The sequence below is a fragment of the Cotesia glomerata genome, linkage group LG2 (assembly GCF_020080835.1).
Source record: "Cotesia glomerata isolate CgM1 linkage group LG2, MPM_Cglom_v2.3, whole genome shotgun sequence".
NCBI classification, from domain to species: Eukaryota; Metazoa; Arthropoda; class Insecta; order Hymenoptera; family Braconidae; genus Cotesia; species Cotesia glomerata.
The window spans coordinates 25,012,127-25,035,077 of record NC_058159.1 but is presented as its reverse complement, the minus strand read 5'-3'; the positions used below and the strand labels follow the sequence as shown (position 1 = coordinate 25,035,077).

Genomic DNA, 22,951 nt, shown 5'->3' with positions numbered 1-22,951 from the left:
GGTTTATTAGACTCAATTATTAAAAAATGTCATTTGATGATAAATTTAAGATTTATTGAAATTACACGCTTAATTATAACCAAGCTCGTTAATAATTTTCGTGTATGGAGCAGTTGACTTCTCAACCTTTTCTGCGGCTTGCTTCGTAAGTTTCTGTAACAAAAAAAAAAATTTATCAGTAATTAGTTGGTTAAAAAAATGAATTTTTTAAAATATTAATAGAGTATTCAAATTTACTTTGAGTTTGTCTCTTTTGCGGATACCAAGAACTGCCTTGACCTTCCTCTTGTTCTCAAGAGTCTTAACAACATCCTGGTACTTCCATCCTACCTCATGAGCCAAACGTCCAACATGACAGTACTGTAATACAAATTATTTCTAATTAGTAAACTACTTTAATAATTATTACTATTAATCGTATACTTGAATTTAATTCAATACTCAGAAAAAATTGTCGACACCAACAAAATGTTTTCAGTCGCAAATTACCAATTGACCATCATAGTAAAAATCTTTTTATTCACTGATAAAAAAATTAACTCGACTCAAGAGCCAAAATCTTAAACCAAGAATACCATTTTGAAAAAAAATTATTTTCTCGAGTCAAAAAAATAAATTCTTGAAACAAGAAAAATTTTCTTAGACCAAGAATAATTTCTTAACTCAAGAATTTATTCTTTTGACTCAAGAAAATTATTTACTTCAAAATGGTATTCTTGGTTCAAGATTTTGGCTCTTGAGTCAAGTTAATTTTTTTATCAGTGTTCAAAATAAAAAATAAAAAATTACTTTTCTTCCGGCTTTAAGGCAGATAATCCTCATAGCTCCAGGAACGACCATGCATTTTCTGCGATCGTAAGGTGGTGGGCATCCTTCGTAGGCCTTAAGTCTGCGTAAAGCATCCTTTCCCCTTTGTGTTTTGTGGGGGATCATTCCTAATGAGAAGAAACAAAAGCAATAATTAAAATCATTTATTCTTGTTATAAACTGAAAAATAAAATTGTCAAATTTTAAGTCAGACGTAATTTTGATCATGGCAATCAGATAATATAGGTAAGGAATTTTTAACATCATGTCAGAAAAATAAATAATTGTTTTTTCAATGATAATGTTGTAAATATAAGTGATGTTACCTCTTACTGTTTTGAAGAAGATCTTAGATGGAGCACGGTGATGGAATGGACCACGTGCTGGGTTTACGTTACATCTTTTACGTAAAAAGGACATGTACTTCAATTTGTTTCTGTGAATGAATAAACAATTATTAGTTTTCATTGTTTTAAAAAAATTACAATGTTAATTATTAATTATGCGAATCATTTCAATATATGTTTCATTAGCTTCAAATAATAAAGGTAAGGAATATTTTATAATCATTTAAAAATTAAGTTGTTCTTAAATTTATTTTGAAATGTAAAATATAAAAAATAATTACTTGAAGAAGTTGCCCGAGATGTTAAGGGATTCACAGCGTACAACAATGACTCGGGTACCCTGAAGAATCGCCTTGGCGACCACTGGTGCCAAGCGGCCGGACAGATGGTTCCTGCCATCGATTAATAGAGGCTGAAATTAAATAAATCGATAAGTTAATAAAAAGAATTGATTTAGTATTAAATTTAATAAAAATTGTTCTAAATATCGGCATTAAAAATCAGTGAAGAAAATAAATATTTACAACAAAATGAGTATTGTTGAAAATAATAATAATATAAAAATTTTCTACTTAAAGAATTCAAGTTACTGAAAAGAATAGAGTAAATTATAAAATAAATTTTGTTACACGTGCATGACATGAATAAACGCCATGTGTCGAAAGAAATTTGAGGTTAAAAAATCAATTAATCCAAATGGTAAACAATTGTTGGAATTAGCGTATAAAATTTATTATCAACAATACTGATAAAAATACGGAGGTTTTTTTTTCTAATAAAATTTTTATTAAAATTTTGATAAATAATTACTAACAAACCTTTCCCGAAAATGCGCTCATGATGTTACCCGCACGAACGAGAGTAACGCGTAAAAAGAGAGATGCCCCTAAATTTCCGGTAACATGAACATGACTATAATTCCTGTAGAAGTTCAACTACTTTAGTAGTTTTTAGTTTATTTTCCCACCGACATTTGTGTCTTAAAAGTATTTGTGTTTTTTCATGTAAGAGGTCGCTAACTGACACTGACATTGAACTGCTGTCAAAATAATCAACAAAATAATAAAAAACCAATGAGTAAAAAATCTATCTATCATGGAGTAAAATAGCAGTCAACTATTAGATTGTTAATTTAATGAATAAAAATTATTTATATTTTATTTGGTGTAAATTTTATATCATAAGTTATTTATTTTAGTTTTTAATTGTTTTGAGTTTAAATAAATAAATAAATCAACATGGATACAAAACCGAAAAATGAGCATCTTTTAGCACTAAAAGGTATTTTAATGTTAATGACAATATTTATTATTAATTAATTAATTAATAAAATAAACTTTTGATATTATTTTTAGTGATGAGGTTGACGAGACCAACAATGGCAACACCAGTGATTGTAACATGTGATTCAACAGATTTACCTGGAAATACATTGAATAATGAATTAAAAAATGATTGTACTGCATTGCAAGGCATGGAAAGTCTTGCTGTCGGACAATTCATGGTATTACCTCAAAGTTTTGGGTATTGATCAATTTTATAGATGTACTATTCATTATGTCTTATTGGAAAAATGATCGATGGATAATTAATTTTTTTCAGCAATATTTATCTTGGAGAAATATTTTCTTGTTATCTGTGTGTACATAATGGTAGTAATCAACTTGTTAAACATATTAATGTTAAGGTAATTTTTATGATATTGACAACTGTTAATTTTTTAAATTCTTATTACAAATCAATTACAATAATAATAAAAATGCTTTAAAAAATTTCCACTAATAATTTTTATTAATTTTCACATGTGGCATTTTTTTATTACATTTTTTTCGTGATAATTTCATTGCTATAAAATTAAAAAAAATTATGTCTAATTGTATGGTATTATTTTTGTATAGGCGGATTTGCAAACAAGCACACAAACTATTCAATTATCCAATAAAAATGTAAATATTGAAGAACTAGCGCCAGATAATACTATCGATGAAGTAATTCACCACGAAGTTAAAGAAATAGGAACACATATGTAAGTATAAAAGTTAATCAAATTTATGAAAATTAAGTTAACCGACATCTAGAAACTTTCAGAAATTTTTTTATTGAAAAATTATTACAAAAAGAAGAAAATAAAAAATTTCACTTGTAAAAAACTTGAAAAACTATCAGTGCAATTTTTTAAAAATATTTTTTAGTTTTTATTTAATAAATAAAAAATAATTAAAAAATTTTAAATGTCGGCTAACTTTAGTATTATATCAAATTTTCTAAATTAGCTATTAAAGATAAAGAATATTAACTAATATTGTTAATGTAACATTATTATATTATCTTTAATATCTAATTTTTATATCAACAATACAACAAGATATTTAAGATATTAACTAATAATGTTAATATTATTATCTTAATTAGTCTATTAGCTAAATATCAAAATAATAATTCAGTTATTATTTCTCTTTCAGATTAGTATGCGAAGTAAGTTATGTTTCAACAGTCGTAGGATCAGCACCTCAATCATTTAGAAAATTTTTTAAATTTCAAGTCGTCAAACCTCTTGACGTAAAAACTAAATTTTTTAATACCGAGGTAAATTTATTGTAATCAAAACTACTGTAATTATAGATGATTTAATAAAAATTTTTTTTTAAGTGTGATGAAGTTTACGTAGAAGCACAAATTCAAAATTTAACTGCAGGCCCAATATGTCTAGAAAAAGTATCTTTGGAGTCATCTCATTTGTTTACAGGTTTAAAATTTAATAATTTATTTTTAAATAGACTTTATTTATTACTTTACTTTAAAATATTTCAGTGTCGTCTCTCAATACAAATGAGAATGGAGATTCAGTTTATGGTAAAGTAAATATATTAGATCCGAATTGCTGTCGGCAATATCTCTATTATCTAAAACCTCAGCCAAGTTTGATGAAAGATCCAAAATTAATACACAACGCTACTAATATCGGTAAACTTGATATAATTTGGAGAAGCAATATGGGCGAAAGAGGACGATTGCAAACTAGTCAGCTTACAAGATTGGTAAATTTTTTAAATTGTTAAATATTTAACAGTAAGATTTCAACTTATTACTAGCAACCTTGCAGTCACTATGTGACTGCCGTGACTTGTGAAATATAAAAAATTAAAATTTTGCTTTATTAAATAATGACTTGTTAAATTGCACTGTACTTTCTTAAATATTGATGTTTTTAAAGATATAAGCTCATCCCGATGTTACACTCATCAAGAGCTTTCATTTGAGTACCCACATGCATTTTGATATATTTTTCATATATTCATGTATATAAATATATGAAAAATTGATGTGGGTACTCAAATGAAAGGTCTCGATGAGTGTAATATCGGGATGAGCTTATATCATTAAAAATGTCAATAGTTCACAAGATACAAGGTCATTTCTTATTTGTGTATTTAGAGATAGATCATTTTCGAATGCAGCCTAAATACTTATCATAATAAATTTACTATCGGTGAGAATATGAAACCTTGAAAAGGCACAAATTCAAGTCAAGATCTTTGCAATGACATTAAATTTCAAAAAAAAAAATCGATTTTATCATATGACTATCCTGGAAACAAAATTTTTCTTATTCTCTTAATTATATAGATTATCATGATGATAATATCTAATTTTTTATTCAAGGCTTCTGATCACGGAGATTTGAAAGTTACGACCAAAGAAATCCCTATGACAGTTTTATTAGAAAATGTGATAGATTTTAAATGCCATATCGTAAATACATCGTAAGTAAATTTCAAAAATACCATTAGCCATAAATTTTATTAATTACTAAGGATATATTTTCTTGATTACAGAGAACGAAACATGGATTTATTATTGAGTTTAGAATCAAATAGTTCGCTGGCTTGGTGTGGGATTTCTGATATTACGATAGGCAGTTTAAAGTCAGGTGCTTTTATTGATGTTCCTCTACGTTTAATACCTTTGGAAAGTGGTTTAATTGTATGTAATTATTAATTAATTATTTGACTCAATTAATATTTAATTTGAATTTTACTTACCTATTAAAATTTTCAGACTGTTTCGGGATTAAAACTAATGGATACTTTCTTGAAGAGAGTTTACGATTATGAACACCTTGCACAAATATTTGTCTCACAAGTGGATTAAAAAAATCTGTATAGTAGATACATAAAAATATATTTTTTATATTGTCTAAGCTAGCTTAGAATACAGCTAAACTAATTAATTCAAACTTTTAATGAATTATGATTTATATTACGTCGCAGACGTCTGGAGTAAGCATCAGATTTAAGAATCTAAAAAAAGAAATATAATTTTAACTACCAAAGCTAATATTTTTGTTGTAGTTAAATATTTTTATTAGCTTTTTAATGAAACGTATTGGAATTAGAGTTTTAAATAAATTTTACAGTGAGGAATTGAAAATTAGTTAAATATTTATTTTATTATGAAAAATAAGCTTCGAGTGTTGACATGTTTTCATTATCATTAACTGCACCGACAGCGCAAGCAAGTAAAGTCTGTACATCTTGAGGTTCATTACCACCAAAAATGTAACCATTAGCCTTGTCAATTGCATTTTTAACTCGCAAAAGAAGAGCTTGATTTGATACATCCAATGGTAGAAAACTCACAAGACTGTAGCCTTCAACTAGTGATATCAACGCTGCATTTAATTTTTTATATCTATAATTAAAATAAGAAACTTTATTTTATAATTGATCTAGTGAATTCAAATTATTACCTAGCTGTTGATGGATCCTCATCAAGTTTTTCCAGTAAATAATTCAAGTCCAATACTTCAGTATAAAAATCAATATTAAATGCTAATCGGTCTTCGTATTTTTTCAATTGGTCCAATTTAGTCATTATATTGACGTGTGGTAATGCTAGTTGTAACATTGTACTCGTACAGACAACTAACGAAGATAAATATTTACCTGAAAATTAAATTATTATTTAAAAAAAAGAAATCAATTGTTTTTGAGTAAAATTTATACTCATAGAAAAAAAAAATTTACCAGGATCGGTGCAATGATGAGAATCTATTAAATAAACACTACACAGACGGACCAAATTTTGATTTAATTTTTTTACTATTGCTGCTACGGATGTATGGTGAGTATACAGTTCAATCTATCGAAAAAAAATCATTTTAATACATACATAATAAAACTTTTTAATAAATTGTAAATTCTTACTTGACCAGGACAATCAAAAATAAGATAATGGTCCTTCAAATTTAGAATCCTTTTAATCAACCAATCGACATTAGCTTCCAAGAATTCCATACAATACATCAACCCTCCATTTGGTCCAAGTTCAAATTTAGTCATAACATCATCTAGCTTTATCAAATCAGAAATATCTATCGTTGTTTTGTACTCCATATTATCATTCGCTGGATCTACGAGATAATTCAATGGTTAGGTATCAATTGACAGGAAAAATGATTATCAACATACCAATATTTATAACAGCAACTTTTCTCCCGATTTTTTCCAAAAAATTACACATTGCATTGCAGTAAGTAGTTTTTCCACTACCCGGCGGTCCAATGACCAATTGGCCAAATATTAAAGACATTATTACCAAGCTTTTAGTTTGTTGATTGTTGAAACAATTACTTTAAGTGTACTTAATTCGTAATCCTTTAAGGCAATTGATAGCAACAATGGTCTGTCAATATTAATAGCTTCTGCTATATAACGAACTGCTGCATGTATTTCTTCAGTATCTTTACCAAATATTACGCTGAAAAATGATTACTTAAGTAATAAATTGTAATATTAAAGTAAATTGACAACTGTTAATTTTTTTTATTTTTATAAAAAATCAATGATAATAAAAAAGTGATTTTTTAAATTTTCACTAATAATTGTTTTTAATTTTTACATGTGGAATTTTTTTTTCACAATAATTTTATTAATATAAAATTATTAAAAAATTTCCCATGTCAGTTCATTGCAGTGTCTTAATAAATTCTATTAATAAGTAAATAAAATAAAATATAAATATAATTACTGAGTAGAGTATGTATCACTGTTGAACTGATCGAGAGAAGATTCACGTGTCACTGTGACCATAGACCCAAATTTCTGGAATTGTGTGACAATAATAAACAAACGGTTTCTGTAACAAAAATTATTTAGTTTAGTATACATGTGATATATAATCAATTAAAAAAAAAATAATAATGATATTAAAATTAGCCGACATTTAACAATTTTTTATTTTTTCCATCAATAAAAATTATAAATAAAAAAAAAAATATTTTTTTAAAATTGCTATTAGAATTTTTCAAATTTTCTACGTGTCAAATTTTTTATTATAATTTTTTTGTTAAAAAAAATTTTAAAAAATTGTCAGATGTTGGATAATTTTATTTTCACATAAAATATGTATACTTGTATACTTGTATGTATACTTACTTGTAGACTTTTACGGCGATATCTGTATGATTACCATTTATTGAAATTCCACAGTCATTATTAGACATTTTTTTTTATCATTTCTATGAAAACAAGATACACATACGAATTTTATTATTAACCAACAATTCAATTTGTTTATATGATGTGAAAAAGCACAGGTAATCGTCCCGTCAAGTGCCGGCAAGAGAATGAACTTCGGGCAACCTCGGGTACGTTTTTGTTCGGGATTATATACTACCCTCTTTTACCACTGCTTATCCACTGCGCATGCGTTAATGACCCAAGACACGGAACTTGTTTTAGCGCCTCTAACAGCTAAAAGAGTAAAAGAGGCGCGAATTTTTTTTAATTATTATCGACTTTTGCAAGATAACCTCAAACATTCAGTTTAATTCTTAAATGCCTATTGTAATTTTGTCACGTGTGTTGGTTTTTTCGTGGACTTTAAATCATTAAACGTAATTACAACGATTTTAATTAATTTTTATTTTAACTTATTATTAATTATAAAAATTAATAAAAAAAATTTTTTAATTTCAGAGCTACTGAATTGGAGTATTAAATAAAAATGGACTTATCAGAACCTGATCAGAATTTATGTCAACTATGTAACTCTGCACAAGGTAAGTACACTTGCCCAAGGTGTACAAAACGTTATTGCTCATCAGAATGTTACAAATCAAAAATCCATGTCGAATGTTCTGAAGAATTTTATCAAGAATGTGTTAAAGCTGAACTTAAATCTAAAATAAACAACCCGGATGATACTGCAAAAATGATAAACATTTTAAAACGTCATCAAGAATCATTGAATAATGAAAAATTCACTGATGACTACGATGACGAAGAGGATGAGGATAATTCTCTAAATTTGGATGAATCTTTCGATGTGGTTGATTCAGATGACGATGATGAAATACCAGATCTAGCTGACCGAATTAAAAACATTGACATGAACAACCCAGATGATCTTTGGGCCGCATTGACTGACACTGAACGCCAGGAATTTGAAGCTACGATTTATAACAAAGAAACCGATAAATTATTACCACAGTGGGTGCCTTGGTGGTCACGAGTTGATACGAAACTTGTTACAGAGGTTGATGATTCACTTGATTTTATTAAAAAAGAGTGTCCAGATTTGATAGAAATTCACCCCATTAATGGAATAGATAAAGCATCTCCATTATTATCTCACAATCTCGTTAATATTGTTGTTGCTTACGTTATAATGGTTCTTCATTACAATGGCGAGTATCAAGAATCTTTCAGAGAATCAACGGAAATTTTTTTACAACTAAACGATATTATAGGTGGTGATAAAGTATTCAATGATGACAAACTAGCAGCACAGGCGGTAATTGAAAAATCTGTTGAATGTGACATACTGCCTGAAAATGGTGAAAATTTAGTTATTACTTGTGTAAATAAAATTATTCAAGGACCGATTAACGATAAAACATATTATTTAAAAGCTGTTTTATCAGATCTATATGTTTTAATTGACAAATTAAATATTGACAGCACTAATGCGTCAAAATCAAATAAATCAACTCTGCCTAAAAAATTTCAAATTAATTATTTTAAATGTTGTAAATTAACAAAAAAACATTTACAACTTTATTTAAAAAAAATTCAATATTACTTAGCTTGGGTTGATAAATTTGGAGCACGTATGAGTAAATTAAACTTTGATTAATTTGTAATTTTTATTTTTATTTGTGATCAGCCCTATGTATATTTATAAATAAAATTAATTCAATTATTTATTAAATATAGAATTTTATTATAGCCATGAGAATTTTTTTGTAAACCATCAAGTTGTATAAAGCAGACAAAATTATAAAATTCTAATGAATCTCTTTCAAATTCAATCACACAAGCAATACTATTAGCTCTTAAAGCTATTTATTATTTTTATCTTTTTTAATTTTTTAACTGTTATAGAATTTCAAAATCACAGTGCCGTATTTCTGGACGATTTTACTGTAACAAATAAATATTATAATAAAAATTTTTTAATAATCAATTATTTATAATTTAAATAAAAATTACCTTGAGTTTCAATTCAATAATTCAATTCTATCAATTTCATCGTCTACCATATCGACAATACTCTCACCGTGTTTTAATAAAAATGATTCGAGTTCATTGATACTTGACATCTTTTCAATTTCCTAATTAAATTATAAAAACATACAAACATGTATTTAATGGAATGCCTTAATAATAATTAACTTATCATGGTAAGCTCTGGTAAGTTCACGTCCATCAAAATCAATTTTGTATTGAAAGTGTGTAGTTATAATATGAAAATTAAGTTAGCCGACATCTAAAAATTTTTAGAATTTTTTTTATTAAAAAAATTATTACAAAAAAATTGAAAAAAAAAATTTCATTTGTAAAAAACTTTAAAAACTTTAAGTGCAATTTAAAAAAAATATGTTTTTGTTCTAATTTAATTAATGGATAAAAAATTAAGAAATTAAAAACGTCGGCTAACTTTAGTATTGTAGTTATAATTCATAAGTTTTTTAAAGTCCGTGCGTCGCCATCTATAATCTAGAGTAATATTATTTATCTCGGGCACCGTCGATCTGGTCGATTCCGACAGATTAAATACCTAAATATTATCATTTGATATTTCTTGACATGAAAATGAAACAAAAATGGATGACTTGACATTTGGATCACACAGGTAAACAAATAAACATATAAACACAAGTAGTAAAATGTGTTTTAGCTTAATAACTGTGATGAGTCATATGCTGTAATAAAATTTTTTATCAATTTAGGCTAGTTCATCTGGATCTTAAAGGAGCACCACCACGAGTATCTTATTTCGAAAAGGTAAAAACAATTTTGCAAATATTGCTCCAAGATCTCGATAAAATTTTTTTTAATTACAAATTTTATACAATTATTATTGTAGTTGTTTCCACTATTGAGAACATGGGGCGCGACTGGACTGTTAGTGGAATGGGAAGATACATTTCCATATAACCGCGAACTGTCAAGAATTGGAAGTAACGGGCCCACTAGCTTGGGTAGTGGATATACTGTCCAAGAAGCCCAACATATTTTGCAGATTGCTGGTGATTGTGGGTTAGCTGTCATACCTTTAATCCAAACATTTGGACATTTAGAGGTACTGAATACAATTATATGGTAAATATAATTATAATAAATAATTATTACCATTACCTTGCAGTTTGTTTTAAAACACGACGAATGGAGATCATTGAGAGAAGTGGAAAATTTTCCCAGCTCAATATGTCCGTCAAATCCTGGAACGCTGCCTCTGGTAAAGTCTCTAGTCCGTCAAATAGTTTCCTTTCATCCTGACATCCAGTACCTGCATATTGGAGCCGACGAAGTTTGGCATCTGGGTCTATGTGACGTCTGCTCCAAACGAGCCAGCTTGAGCAAGCATGGAAAATTTTCTCTTTACCTGGAACATGTACTGGCAACTGCTCAGTATATTAAGGAAATGTACCCGTGCCTCAAAATTATTGTCTGGGATGATATGATGAGATCTATTGATTTAGAAGCATTGAATGGTATTTTTTATTTATTTTTTTTAATTATACATTTTTATTATTTTTTATTTATTTTTAGAACACTATGTTGGAAAGTATGTTGAACCAATGATATGGCATTACAATTCACGTGAAACATTTTCTTTGACTCAAGGTAATTTTATATTATTTTTTTTAATGTGTACACTAAAAAAAAAACTAAATTGACTCAAGAGAAAAATTCTTGAACCAAGAAAATAATTTCGAAAAGTTTCATTATCTTGAACCAAGACGGAAAATTCTTTAATCAAGTAAAATTTACTTAAACCAAGAAAAATTTCTTAGTTTAAGAATTTTTCTATTCAAATCAAGAAGATGAAATTCTTCAAAATTATTTACTTGATTCAAGTAAATTTTTTTTTCTGTGTATTTATAATACGGAAAATTTTTTTTTAAGTTTATTTTTGATTTAATTATTACATCAAGTTACATTAATTAAAATTAAACTTAATCTTAAAGAAATATTATAATTAATATTATTATTATTAATATTGTATTAATTAATATTATAATTATCGTTATTATTGTTAGTGTTGTGGCATAAAAATGTAAAATAAATTTAATAATTCATTTTTCAGAATTATGGAATAAATTCAGTGCAGTATTTCCAAATATATGGGCAGCAACGGCTTTCAAAGGCGCAACTGGATCAACCCGACAAATCCCAGTGATAAGTCACCACATAAGTAACCACGAGCGGTGGCTGGAGGAATTGGGGACTCATGTAAACAAAGTTAATGAATTTCGAGGTACAGCTTTTACTGGATGGTCGCGGTATGATCACTACGCGACAATGTGTGAATTATTACCCGCAGCGATACCCTCGCTGGCGCTGTGCTTGAGAGTGTGGTTGCATGGATATTCGGAACAAACGCATATGCAAGTTGCCAAAAGTCTCGGATATATTGATCATCCGCTGCACATTAATCCACAAATCAGACCTGCTCCAATTCCTAGTAATCTATCGTATCCTGGATGGCAGCTGACCGGCGGTATCGAATGGTTTTTAAATTTTAAAGTAAAATTCGATAATACTGTTAACAGTGAACAGTAAGTAGCACTATAATATGACGATGATGTATTTAATTAATTAATTTAGTTAATCGAAAACTTTAATTTCAGAATAACAACGTGGATGAATCCTTGGCAGGTAGCTAATAATTACACAAACCCGATGCAGCTTGAAAGTTTGGTTCCTGCATTCACAGAGTAACTATCAGTTTTTTTTATACAATTTTAATTAACTCATCTCATCAAATCATTTATTAATTATTTATTTATTTATTTATTTATTAGTATGCTGCTTGAACATTCGTCATTGGAGTCGTACCTGAAAGTTCAAATGGAAACAATTTTTTTTCCACCTATGATTGACGAGTGGATTGGTACGCACTTACAACCGATAAGAAATAAATTATTAGAATTAAAACTTACAGTCGAGAACCAGATTAAAATAAATAGTCGCAGATAATTTTTTTTTATCCAAGTTCTTAATAGAGGTAAAATTTTTTTTTAATTCCTTAGAATCAAGTTTAAAATTAGCTAGCTATTGATTGCGGCTTATTTTTACTTAATGAAAGACTGAGTTGTTGATTAAGCAGTACAGAGATAATAATGATCGATGATCTCACGAAGCGTTCCAATTCAGCTTATTACCTAAGATTAACCTAATAAACATTTACAATTATTGTAAATAACAATATTTTTCTCTTAAAAAAATTATTTATTTTGTAGTTAAAATAAAAAAAAAGACATAAATATATAAATATAGTTTTATAAATAAATTACATTGATTGAGATGCATGCTAATGAATTACATTTATTTAGATTAAGAAATAATCAAATCTAGTTTACATAAGTATTTATTTTAAAAAACTCAGTACAAAAGTTAAGAAATATATTATTAATATACAAAGAGCTAGAATAAATCGTACAATAATAGTATTTAAAATTAAGTACATGTAAAATAATAAATGATTTATTGTAATTATTAATATTATAAATCCTGGATTATTGCACCTTGAAGGTATATGCCATTTGTGGATAGATCTATAGATCTTTATAGCAAGGATTTATTTATTAATAAATAATAGATCAGTTAATTAATTAAATTTTGGAGGAAGACCTTTTTGATTGAAAAATTACTATATGTATATGTATATATTATATATAATTACTACATTATTAATTTATATAATTTAGAAAAGACTTTACATTACATTACACTTTATAATATTTCATTGTTTATCAGTTAAATAAATTGATTAATACTATGGCAATTATAATAATTTTAATTAATTAATACTTCATATTTGCGATTATAAATATGACTGATTCAAATGTAAATGCCCGATATTGATATGTAGTGCGTTAAAATAACTACTTTATATAATTTTATTGATTTCCTTTTTTAGAAAAATTTCAAATGTCAATTATTTCCTGAGAATTACCGAATAAATGAACGGAATTACTTATTTTTTGTTCACTGCATGATTAAAAAAAAATCATTTAAATAGATGTAGTTAATAAAGAATATAATTATAAATGTACTTAAATAGTATTTTGTGCGTTATGATACTATTTTATTTAAGTTAATTGATAAGTACTCTAAAGTAATAAATAATATCACCGTAAATCGATAGATTAAAGAGAATCGATGTTGAGAAATGAAATATCAGTCACATATTTGTGCATTATAAATTATCATAATCAGTTATCTAGTAAACTATCATTCTACAAATACTTTGTTCGTTCATTTTTTAGTATTTCATCAAATATATGTATATATATATGTTGATTGAGTTTTCTCTAAAATACTTCGTCATGGCAATTTAATTCATTTTTATACTTATATGTATTTATTCTGTCGCAGTTTTACGTGCAAATGCTGTCAATGACAACATTTCATTTGGTTCAGTAGGTAATCTTGCAAATTCTATTTCCTCACTTAAACTTTGATCTGAAAAAAAAAAAGAAAGAAAATAATAATAAATATAATATTAAATTATAAGAATTGCAACGTTTCACTAATTTATTTCAGCTTCATCAGGCAAATTTTTTAGTCAGTTGTAAACACACTTGACAGATAGACGTTCTTGAATTGTATTTTATCTTATTAAATTTACTAATTTGAATGGTACTTGAGAGAAATCTAAACAAGTTGTTACTATTGTAATTTAAAAAAATGTTTTATTTGAGATTATGAAGATACTGTTTTACTCTATTACATCTATTGACTTTGTAAAAACTGGACGAGGATACTAACCAAAAGATTTGCCTGATGAAACTGAAATAAATTAGCGGAATTAGTTGCAATTCTTATAATTTAATATTTTTATTTATTGTCCAAATTCTCAAGATTAAGTTATTTAAATATTTTAAATATAGACGACAACTTAAATATTAATCAATAAATATAATATAATAAAATTATTTTCCAAATAATATTTTTTAATTTATTCACCAGAAGGTTCAGCTGGCCATTTTTTATGCGAGGGTGCGTAGAGACACAACAGTGCAAGAATGTAAATATTCCACATTCCATAAACGCCTGTGAAAAATGCAGATGTTGTTTCCAATTCGATATCTTCATCCCACTTGAATTGACCTTCTGCAACCTATTAAATGTTTTTTATTAGTTTAATCAACTAGAATATCTTGTAAATAATAAATATAACATTTATATTACCTGTCCCAGTATAAAACCAATGACTGTCAATGACGCACACAGCAGAGTAGCAATCATCAGAAATTTAAAACGATAAATAACTCCTTCGTAGTGTAGCCGTCTGGCAGAACTCATGCTCGGCAATGCTGCTCTCTTGATACTTATATTTATAAACACTTTCCAGATCATATATGTCAAGAATAATAAATACATTCCAGCAGATATTCCAGCGAGAATAATGAATGATAACTATATTAATCTAATAGGAAAATATTTTTTAAATTTATAAATAGTTTTATATAACTTTAATTAATTAATAAAAAGGATACAGCCAATTTGGTTCCTATACTTGAGACCCAAATAGAAAAGAAGGGATTTCTTAACTGGACACCACGTTCACACATATCAAAAATAAATAATGAAAGACAGCCTACGAATACAGCACTCAAGTGTCGCCAGTAACATTTTAAACTGGTCCTTTGATCACCATCTTGTATCTTTAAATAATAAAATAAATTATTTTATTGAATAATTTATAATTTATTTTTTGCCCTCCGGGCGAAAGTGGCAACTTTCGTCCCGCTGCGCTAAACAAAGTTGCCGCTTTCCGCCTTCGTCGAGCAAAATAGTATACACTCCACGGAAGTAAATGAAAGCCTCAGATCACATGTTTGTCAACCTCGGCTTCGCCTCGGCCGACAATTACATGTGATCTGGAGACATTTCTACTTTACTTCCCTAGGTGTGTAATATACTATTTTATAATTTTTGGGACTTACCATTAAATGTTCACCAGCAAAAACAAGCCAGAATGATAAAAGTACTGCGTAGAAAACACCCTGCCTGATATCACTCAGAAGCAACATGAAAGGCATATCATAAGACAGTGTCAAGTATTCCAAAGGCACTACATTAATTATAAATTATTAATCATGATATCTAATTAAATAAAGTTTGTAAATAAAAAATATTTACTATTTAAAAATGACAAAGCCAATCCCACTGCTAGTAACATGTATTCCAACAAAGCTGGAGATCGTGACAGTAAATGTATTCTCCTCCAGTACCAAGCAAGGAAGCACAGAACAATAGGGAAGAATATAGTCTTCAAGCTAACCCAGATCTTAGTGAATCCTCCGTTTTGATTGATCACCTGCAAATTAATATAAAAATATTTTTCATTCATTTTTATAAAAAATACCTTTTAAATTTGTAGCTTATAACTTACAGTTAACCATATATCAGAAATGTGACCAATGCCTACGTTAATATTTCTATCAGTATCAATAGGCAGTCTTATATTGAGTAAATAAAAATCATGATACAATGAACCGAGCTCGAACAGAGGAATCATACTGCAATTGTAACTATAGCTCTCCGATTGCTGTAACAATAAATATTTTTTATTCACTTAGCTGGGGCAATTTAAGCCAGTAAATTATTAAAAAATAGTAAGATAAAAATTTACATCATTCAGAACACATTCTAAATTTCTTTCAATTTTTGATGCTGCGTAGGGCTTCCAAGCATTATCGGGATCACCTATATTACGATACGCCAGTCTTGCATCTAATACAATTGGAGTTATAGGAGCTGTAAAATATTTTCATTATTTTATTGCATTTAATTATGATATTTAATTAAACAGACATCTAAAAATTTTTTAGATTTTCATAACAATTAAATTATAATATCTCAGGCAAATTACAGCAAAGATTGCAGCGTAAAATAAATTCTTGTATTAGATATATTTTTAAAATTTCGAGATTTGAGCACACTACTCCATATTATAAAGAATTAGGCTGGTTAAAACTTAATGCGAGAAGAGATTATTTCATAGCTTGTTTATTTTACAAAGAAATCAAACTAAATTATAAGCAATTATTTAGATCAAAATTAGAATTTTTGCCGATTGCATTAAGGAGAGACAATGTCAGGAATGACTATCTGCGTTTACCAAGAAGTAATTCTGCTATCTATGAAAATTCTTTCCTAATGCATGGCATAAAAATTTGGAATTCATTACCGGCTGATATTACAGTAATTGACAACTTTGAAAATTTTAAACAAACTTGTTTTAACTTCTTGCAATCAATGTAATTATCATTAATCTTACAGTTTAACATGTTAGTTATTAATTAGTGCCAATCTTTAAAATTGTATTGCGAACACTGTATCAAATGTATACTTATAAACTGTTATCTTTATGTATCAAATAAAATTTATTATCTATCTATTTATCTAAAATTTCATCGGTAGAAAATTTAAAAAATATTTTTTTTTATAATGATTGATTAGTTATAAAAATTTTAAGAACTGTCAGATGTCTGCTAATTTCAGTATCATCATTTAATTATGTATCAAAATATTAATTAAATTACCAAGTTGGAGTTGACTGTGATAAACAACTTCAATCTGTAATACTCCAATTAAATTTTGTTGCCATCTTGAGTAATCAAATGCGATATCATCTCTGGGTAAAGGCATCTAATAAAATAAATAAAGTGATTTATATGACAATAAAAAAAAAGTTACTATGACAGCCTGACTATTGTGTATTATATTACTAGTTAGTCTAAAAATTTTCTCAAGTTTTGTAAAATTACTTGATGAAAAAAAAAACTTACTTGAAAAGTCCAAACAACTTGAAAAGCTTTATATTGACTTTCTAAATTATAGTAATTCATCTCAACAGTCCGACAAGCACCTCTACCTCTCGGATAATACCATTTACCTAATCCCGGTTCACTTCCATTTATCCTGTCATCCTTACACGCTGTACTGAGAATATTTTGACTAGTTGCAGGCTTAGGAGCTGTAAATTAAATTTAAATTAATCACTCACTTGCACTGTTTTTATTCAAAATAAATAATTAATATAAATAAATAAACTTACCAATCAAACCACCAATCAAAAAACAAATAACCTGGGCAATAATCAATAAAACAACAAGCACTGACAATTTTTTACCGCTCAAATTTTCAATAATAGTTCCCTGCATTTTTACAATTAAAACAAACAAACCACGTTACAAACACCGCAAAAGCCGGAAAATGTCTGACGGTATCTGTAAAAAAAAATTAATAATTACAACTTTAAATTAAATAACAAATAAGAAAATTATCAGTCCAAATGAATAATTAAATAAAACTTAACTTACATAAATAATTAATAGTTGTAAAAATATTAAAAACACTTTGTGAAGATTACGCCGAGATTTAGTGATGCCGCCTTTGTTAGTTTTGTCGCCACACTTGTCTCAAACTTATCTCGATCTCCAGTTTCCCTCCTCGTCGCAACTGCAATAGCTTCTGACTCAGCTCTGCTATACTCTGTGCGAATTGGATGTTGAATACTGGACCTGGTGTACGGGAGTAAGGACAACTGAAGACTAAGGATCAACGAGGACTCTCGAATTAACCAACAATCAACTTGAGCACAAGGATTACACTTGTTATTTTATAATAACCGAATTCTCGTTCGCTATTGGACGCTCAGGTTTGCTCTAAAGCTTCCAAGGACTCTTGCGATCGCCAATAGTATTCCTTCTTTATGTGTTTCGTCGTATGAGTAACATATGTACGTATACACATGACACTTACACAAATATAAATGTATATACTGTAAAATCAAGTAATATAATAGGCCAGTAAGTGGTGGGAGTTTTTTTTTTTTTTACTGAGTACTGAGCAAGCCTGTAAACTCAAGACTTCAGATCATGATACTATATACTCTTGAAAACTTGAGTACTTTTTTAACTTAAATAATTACTGTAAAAAATAAGACAAAGTCATTTTTTAAATTTTATTGTTGGACCTGGTTGTAATTATGTATAAAAATAACTACATAACTACAAGTTGTAATTAATATGTGACTGTGCCTTCTGTTTTTTTTTTTTTTTTAATATTTTACTCTATTTTATCTCGGTTGTAATATACATTTTTATATAAATATAAATAAGAGTAGTATAAAAAAATAATTTATCAAATTGTGTTTATTATTGATAATTTAACTTAATTATTGAAGATGGAAGCTTTGAGGGTGGGGTATGTTGATAATTTATGTTCTAAATATGTCTATGATAATTACTTAGTTTTTAGTTAAGTTAAATACAAGTGCTAATTATATGTTATTAATTTCAGGATGCTTAAAAAATAAATGTGGGCGTGAATGTCATTTATGGCTGATGAAAATTATGTATTTCGATTGATGAAAAACCAAAATAATAGAAGTAGGTTCGAGGATAGTGATAATAATTACGAGCAGCGACCTCTGATGAACGCGAATGGCGAGCTGGTGACAATGGATGCCAATGGAAATGGAAAACGTGCGGCAAATAAAAGCATTGATGCTTTCTACCGACAACAAAAACAAGATTCTGATGTAAGTTGTTATTCAATTATTTTATTTTGCTCATTTTTAATATTTTCTTACACTTCACCTTGTCGTATTCGATTTCCGCTTGTGATATCGCATTTGACAGCTGGACATCTGACCTTTATGACTACTCTTTGTTGTTTTTAGATAGTTTTATAGTTTATTTATTACTTTAATTATTGATTGAGTGATTAATTGGATGGTTAATTAATATTATGGTGGTTGATTTTTAGGATGAAGCCGAATGCGCTGATCTGGACTTTATTTACGATGATGCTGACACTCATGTCAACGAAATTGCTGAGTTGTACAGTTATACTGAGCAGTATGAACTCCAGCTTAATCTTAAAGTAAGTTTCCTTTTTTTTTTTTTTTTGTTTATAATAGTATACACAGTAATAGAAGTATCTAGTATTATTACAATGAAAAAAAAATTCTTGACTGGAGTGTAAATTTTCTTGGCTCAAGAAAATATTAAGGAAGATTGAAAATTTCTTGAATGAAGTCGAAATTTCTTTAACCAAGAAAATTTTTTCTTGCTCCAAAATAACTTTTGTTTTCCTTAAAATTTTCTTGGCGCAAGAAATTTGTTTTTTGTCTGTAAGAAATTATTTTATTGGCGTAAACATTTTAAATAAATATTTTTAAATAAATGACAAGACAAAATTTCAATTAATTATGAGGCCAATAAATTTTTTTTAACAATACTATTCATTTTTATTAGTGTATATTTAATATTTGTAATAAAATATTTGAGGAAAAGATTTTTAATCAATTAATTATTTAATCAGGCATTTGATGACCAAATGGAAAGTTACAAATTGAGACCATGGTGGCAAAATCTGTCACAAGCTCAACAAAAATCAGTTATATTAAAACTACTGGATCAATTGGAGGTATCAAATAAGCATATGCGTATGAAAGCTGCTAGATGCATACTTTATTTAGCCCAAGGTTGCTGGGGTGAAGTACAATCAGACAGAGAGCAGCAGGAGTGGACACGTACAAATGTAATGCTCTTGTATGAAGCCGGAGTATTTTCAGCATTTGTTGAACTATTGAATATTGAAATAGAAAATAATACAGCTGCTAGTTCTGCGATGAGAAAGTTGGCTGTAAGTCTCGCAGACTCTGTCGATTTACGGGTCATACTGTCCGTTTTATACATTATTACCGAAGTTATGAGAGAAGAGTCCAAGAATATTAATACCAGTATTTATAAAAATAATATTCTTAATTTTAAACAAGAGCTTGTTCATCCTTACGGCGATGATTTTTTGATAGTTAAATTATTGGGTATGGTAACGTGTTTTTGTAGCGGCTCTGCGCCTCACTTTCCTATGAAGAAGGTCCTGCTGTTGCTCTGGAAGCTGATTCTGGTCTCGCTGGGAGGGATCGACGAGTTAAGAAGACTCAAGCGCGAGTACCGCGAGGAAGCTGGACTCGATACAAATCAAGAAGACACTATCGAAATCGCGAAGACAATGCGAGCTAGTTCTCCACCCGCCAGCGCCACTGACCTCATCGGAGAGCAGACTTTTGGTGCCAGCAGACGAAAATTACGCAAAAGATTGATGAAGCAGAGCTCGTATGAAGAAGTGGTAGTCTTCGGAGCCGAAGATTCCGTCGAAGGCGGTGGATCTGGAGACAATGAAGGCGACGGAGAAATGATGGGGTACATGGACCAACCACCAATGGATTCTTATCAGTCAAACAATCATTGCGATGATTTAAACAACCAGCAGTTACCTAGACCAAGCACTCCGCAGCCAGCTAGAAATAAAGGACTACCCTGGACTCCGAAAGTCCGTCAGAAAGATGTCTCAGCGTTTTTAGACACTTCGAGACTTAAATTTGTGGGATATAAATTGGAAGGCGACAATGACAGTTTAATCGGCTTGCCTCAACCTATTCATGAAGGTGTCCAAACTCTGAAGCGTCACATGTATACGTCGTTAGCAGAGATTCAGATTGCTAAGGAGGAAGAAATAGCGAGGAATCCGCTGACGACTCCTGAGCCCCCATTGAGACAAACGCCTACGGAAATTTTGTATCAAGCTATTCTTTCTAATCTTCCTCAGTACATGATTGCATTGCTGAAGATTTTACTTGCTGCTGCTCCTACGAGCAAGGCCAAGACTGACAGTATAAATATTATGGCAGATGTACTGCCTGAAGAAATGCCAATGACTGTTTTGCAGTCGATGAAACTAGGTATTGATGTTAATCGTCATAAGGAAATAATCGTTAAAGCTGTATCAGCTATTTTACTTCTATTGTTAAAGCACTTTAAAATAAATCATATTTATCAATTTGAGTTCATGTCACAACACTTGGTATTTGCTAATTGCATACCTTTAGTTCTTAAATTTCTTAATCAAAATATTTTGGCTTACATTGAGGCTAAAAATGTGTAAGTATTTTTATATTATTTAATTTTATTTAATAATTTGTTGGAATATTAATTATTTTTATATATTTATTTTTGCAGAATTCCTATTCTTGATTTTCCGATTTGTGTGATTGGTGATCAACCAGAGTTGACTACTGAAAGCTTGGAAATCGGTGATAGTCAATCGTATTCATGGAGGAATGTTTTTTCGTGTATTAATCTATTGCGTATATTAAACAAATTGACTAAGTGGAAACACAGTAGAATAATGGTAATTTATTTATTTATTTTTTTTTTTTTTAATATTTTATGATAATTTGAAATTGATTTTATTTTTTGTTTAGATGTTAGTTGTATTTAAATCAGCACCAATTTTAAAGAGAACATTAAAAGTAAGACACGCCATGATGCAATTGTATGTTTTGAAACTTTTAAAAATGCAAACTAAATATCTCGGACGACAGTGGCGTAAGACAAATATGAAAACAATAAGCGTTATTTATTCTAAAGTAAGACACCGCCTTAATGACGATTGGGCGTATGGAAATGGTTAGCATTGATTTATTGTTAAATGATTTTTTATATTTTATACAAATGTGTAATAAGTAAAATTTTATAGATCTTGAAGCAAGACCTTGGGACTTTCAAGCGGAAGAATGCGCCCTTAGGGCGTGTGTTGATCAATTTAATAACCGACGATACATTCATGTAAATAAAGATGAACAAATGGAACCTCTTGACACGTATGTTACTTCCGTATTAGGAGCAAACGTCGAACTGACGGATGAATTTAAACAGCATTATGAGTTGTGGCTGCAACAAGAAGTCTTTCAAACTAGTATAGACTGGGATAAATTATTGGAATTAACTCGCAGTGAAATTTAAATCCCATGTTAGCTCAAACAATACTCACTAACTTGATACTCGAGCACTTTATTTTAATTTTTGTACAATAGATTTAGGTGTTAGATAATCAATATCATTATAACTATAAATTACGACTAACAATTTTGGAACATTATTAGTAATTTAAATCATTGACGTGACTCGTGATTGAAAGATTTTAAATGTGAAACTGAAATTGATGAATCTTTTTCACTGAATTTTCAATCGTCTGAGTGAGTGCTATTGTTATGTATTATTTTTATTTTTTATTTTTAATCGATCAAATTTATAGTAACTGTTTATAAAAAACATGATCATTAATTCACTCAAACTCATTTACAATTTAAATTGTGTGTTTGGAATTAAATGAGAATAACTGAAAGTTACATGTTATGTTGTAGATTAAAATTTTAATTTTTACTCATTATCATCATCATCAATAATTATCATCGTAATT

At 28.5% G+C, this 22,951-nt stretch overlaps 7 protein-coding genes and 1 long non-coding RNA gene across 9 annotated transcripts; 4 read left to right on the top strand and 4 right to left on the bottom strand.

Annotated features, from left to right (window-relative positions):
* Positions 1-32: 32 nt before the first annotated feature.
* LOC123258623 (60S ribosomal protein L13a) lies at positions 33-2,102 on the bottom strand. Its single transcript, XM_044718759.1, has 6 exons — positions 1,973-2,102; positions 1,436-1,566; positions 1,134-1,243; positions 790-935; positions 238-360; positions 33-153 (listed from the first exon to the last, which is right to left on the bottom strand). The coding sequence occupies exons 1-6, from the start codon at positions 1,991-1,993 to the stop codon at positions 70-72; spliced, it is 615 nt and encodes a 204-aa protein (XP_044574694.1). The 5' UTR covers positions 1,994-2,102; the 3' UTR covers positions 33-69.
* A 130-nt stretch (positions 2,103-2,232) lies between these two features.
* On the top strand, positions 2,233-5,585 carry LOC123258620 (trafficking protein particle complex subunit 13). Its single transcript, XM_044718755.1, has 10 exons — positions 2,233-2,435; positions 2,510-2,678; positions 2,757-2,841; positions 3,053-3,180; positions 3,617-3,740; positions 3,804-3,900; positions 3,966-4,192; positions 4,818-4,918; positions 4,991-5,138; positions 5,214-5,585. The coding sequence occupies exons 1-10, from the start codon at positions 2,393-2,395 to the stop codon at positions 5,304-5,306; spliced, it is 1,215 nt and encodes a 404-aa protein (XP_044574690.1). The 5' UTR covers positions 2,233-2,392; the 3' UTR covers positions 5,307-5,585.
* Positions 5,579-7,783, bottom strand: LOC123258622 (GPN-loop GTPase 2). The gene is made up of 7 exons (XM_044718758.1): positions 7,592-7,783; positions 7,185-7,292; positions 6,626-6,914; positions 6,362-6,567; positions 6,182-6,296; positions 5,905-6,100; positions 5,579-5,846 (listed from the first exon to the last, which is right to left on the bottom strand). The coding sequence occupies exons 3-7, from the start codon at positions 6,744-6,746 to the stop codon at positions 5,606-5,608; spliced, it is 879 nt and encodes a 292-aa protein (XP_044574693.1). The 5' UTR covers positions 6,747-6,914; positions 7,185-7,292; positions 7,592-7,783; the 3' UTR covers positions 5,579-5,605.
* A 128-nt stretch (positions 7,784-7,911) lies between these two features.
* LOC123258621 (zinc finger HIT domain-containing protein 2) lies at positions 7,912-9,325 on the top strand. Its single transcript, XM_044718756.1, has 2 exons — positions 7,912-8,052; positions 8,135-9,325. The coding sequence occupies exon 2, from the start codon at positions 8,163-8,165 to the stop codon at positions 9,291-9,293; it is 1,131 nt and encodes a 376-aa protein (XP_044574691.1). The 5' UTR covers positions 7,912-8,052; positions 8,135-8,162; the 3' UTR covers positions 9,294-9,325.
* A 78-nt stretch (positions 9,326-9,403) lies between these two features.
* On the bottom strand, positions 9,404-9,870 carry LOC123258624. Its single transcript, XR_006508104.1, has 2 exons — positions 9,650-9,870; positions 9,404-9,580 (listed from the first exon to the last, which is right to left on the bottom strand). It is a non-coding gene; the product is annotated as an uncharacterized LOC123258624 (long non-coding RNA).
* Positions 9,871-10,156: 286 nt separating this feature from the next.
* LOC123259800 (hexosaminidase D) lies at positions 10,157-12,940 on the top strand. The gene is made up of 8 exons (XM_044720512.1): positions 10,157-10,292; positions 10,390-10,444; positions 10,527-10,742; positions 10,806-11,154; positions 11,213-11,287; positions 11,751-12,222; positions 12,295-12,381; positions 12,469-12,940. Exons 1-8 carry the CDS (start codon positions 10,264-10,266, stop codon positions 12,641-12,643), a joined length of 1,458 nt encoding a protein of 485 aa, XP_044576447.1. The 5' UTR covers positions 10,157-10,263; the 3' UTR covers positions 12,644-12,940.
* Positions 12,941-13,935: 995 nt separating this feature from the next.
* Positions 13,936-18,139, bottom strand: LOC123259798 (protein wntless). Its single transcript, XM_044720507.1, has 12 exons — positions 18,001-18,139; positions 17,736-17,907; positions 17,467-17,654; positions 17,221-17,326; positions 16,308-16,432; positions 16,068-16,223; positions 15,815-15,992; positions 15,619-15,746; positions 15,169-15,336; positions 14,861-15,088; positions 14,636-14,789; positions 13,936-14,131 (listed from the first exon to the last, which is right to left on the bottom strand). The coding sequence occupies exons 2-12, from the start codon at positions 17,839-17,841 to the stop codon at positions 14,031-14,033; spliced, it is 1,638 nt and encodes a 545-aa protein (XP_044576442.1). The 5' UTR covers positions 17,842-17,907; positions 18,001-18,139; the 3' UTR covers positions 13,936-14,030.
* A 179-nt stretch (positions 18,140-18,318) lies between these two features.
* LOC123259797 (striatin-interacting protein 1 homolog) lies at positions 18,319-22,608 on the top strand. 2 transcript variants are annotated; one of them, XM_044720506.1, is made up of 7 exons: positions 18,319-18,419; positions 18,983-19,223; positions 19,451-19,567; positions 20,009-21,630; positions 21,709-21,880; positions 21,954-22,158; positions 22,229-22,608. In XM_044720506.1, exons 2-7 carry the CDS (start codon positions 19,011-19,013, stop codon positions 22,492-22,494), a joined length of 2,595 nt encoding a protein of 864 aa, XP_044576441.1. In that variant the 5' UTR covers positions 18,319-18,419; positions 18,983-19,010; the 3' UTR covers positions 22,495-22,608. The 2 variants fall into 2 exon arrangements, with proteins under 2 accessions (XP_044576441.1, XP_044576440.1); XM_044720505.1 differs by lacking the exon at positions 18,319-18,419 and adding an exon at positions 18,513-18,886.
* Positions 22,609-22,951: the final 343 nt, after the last annotated feature.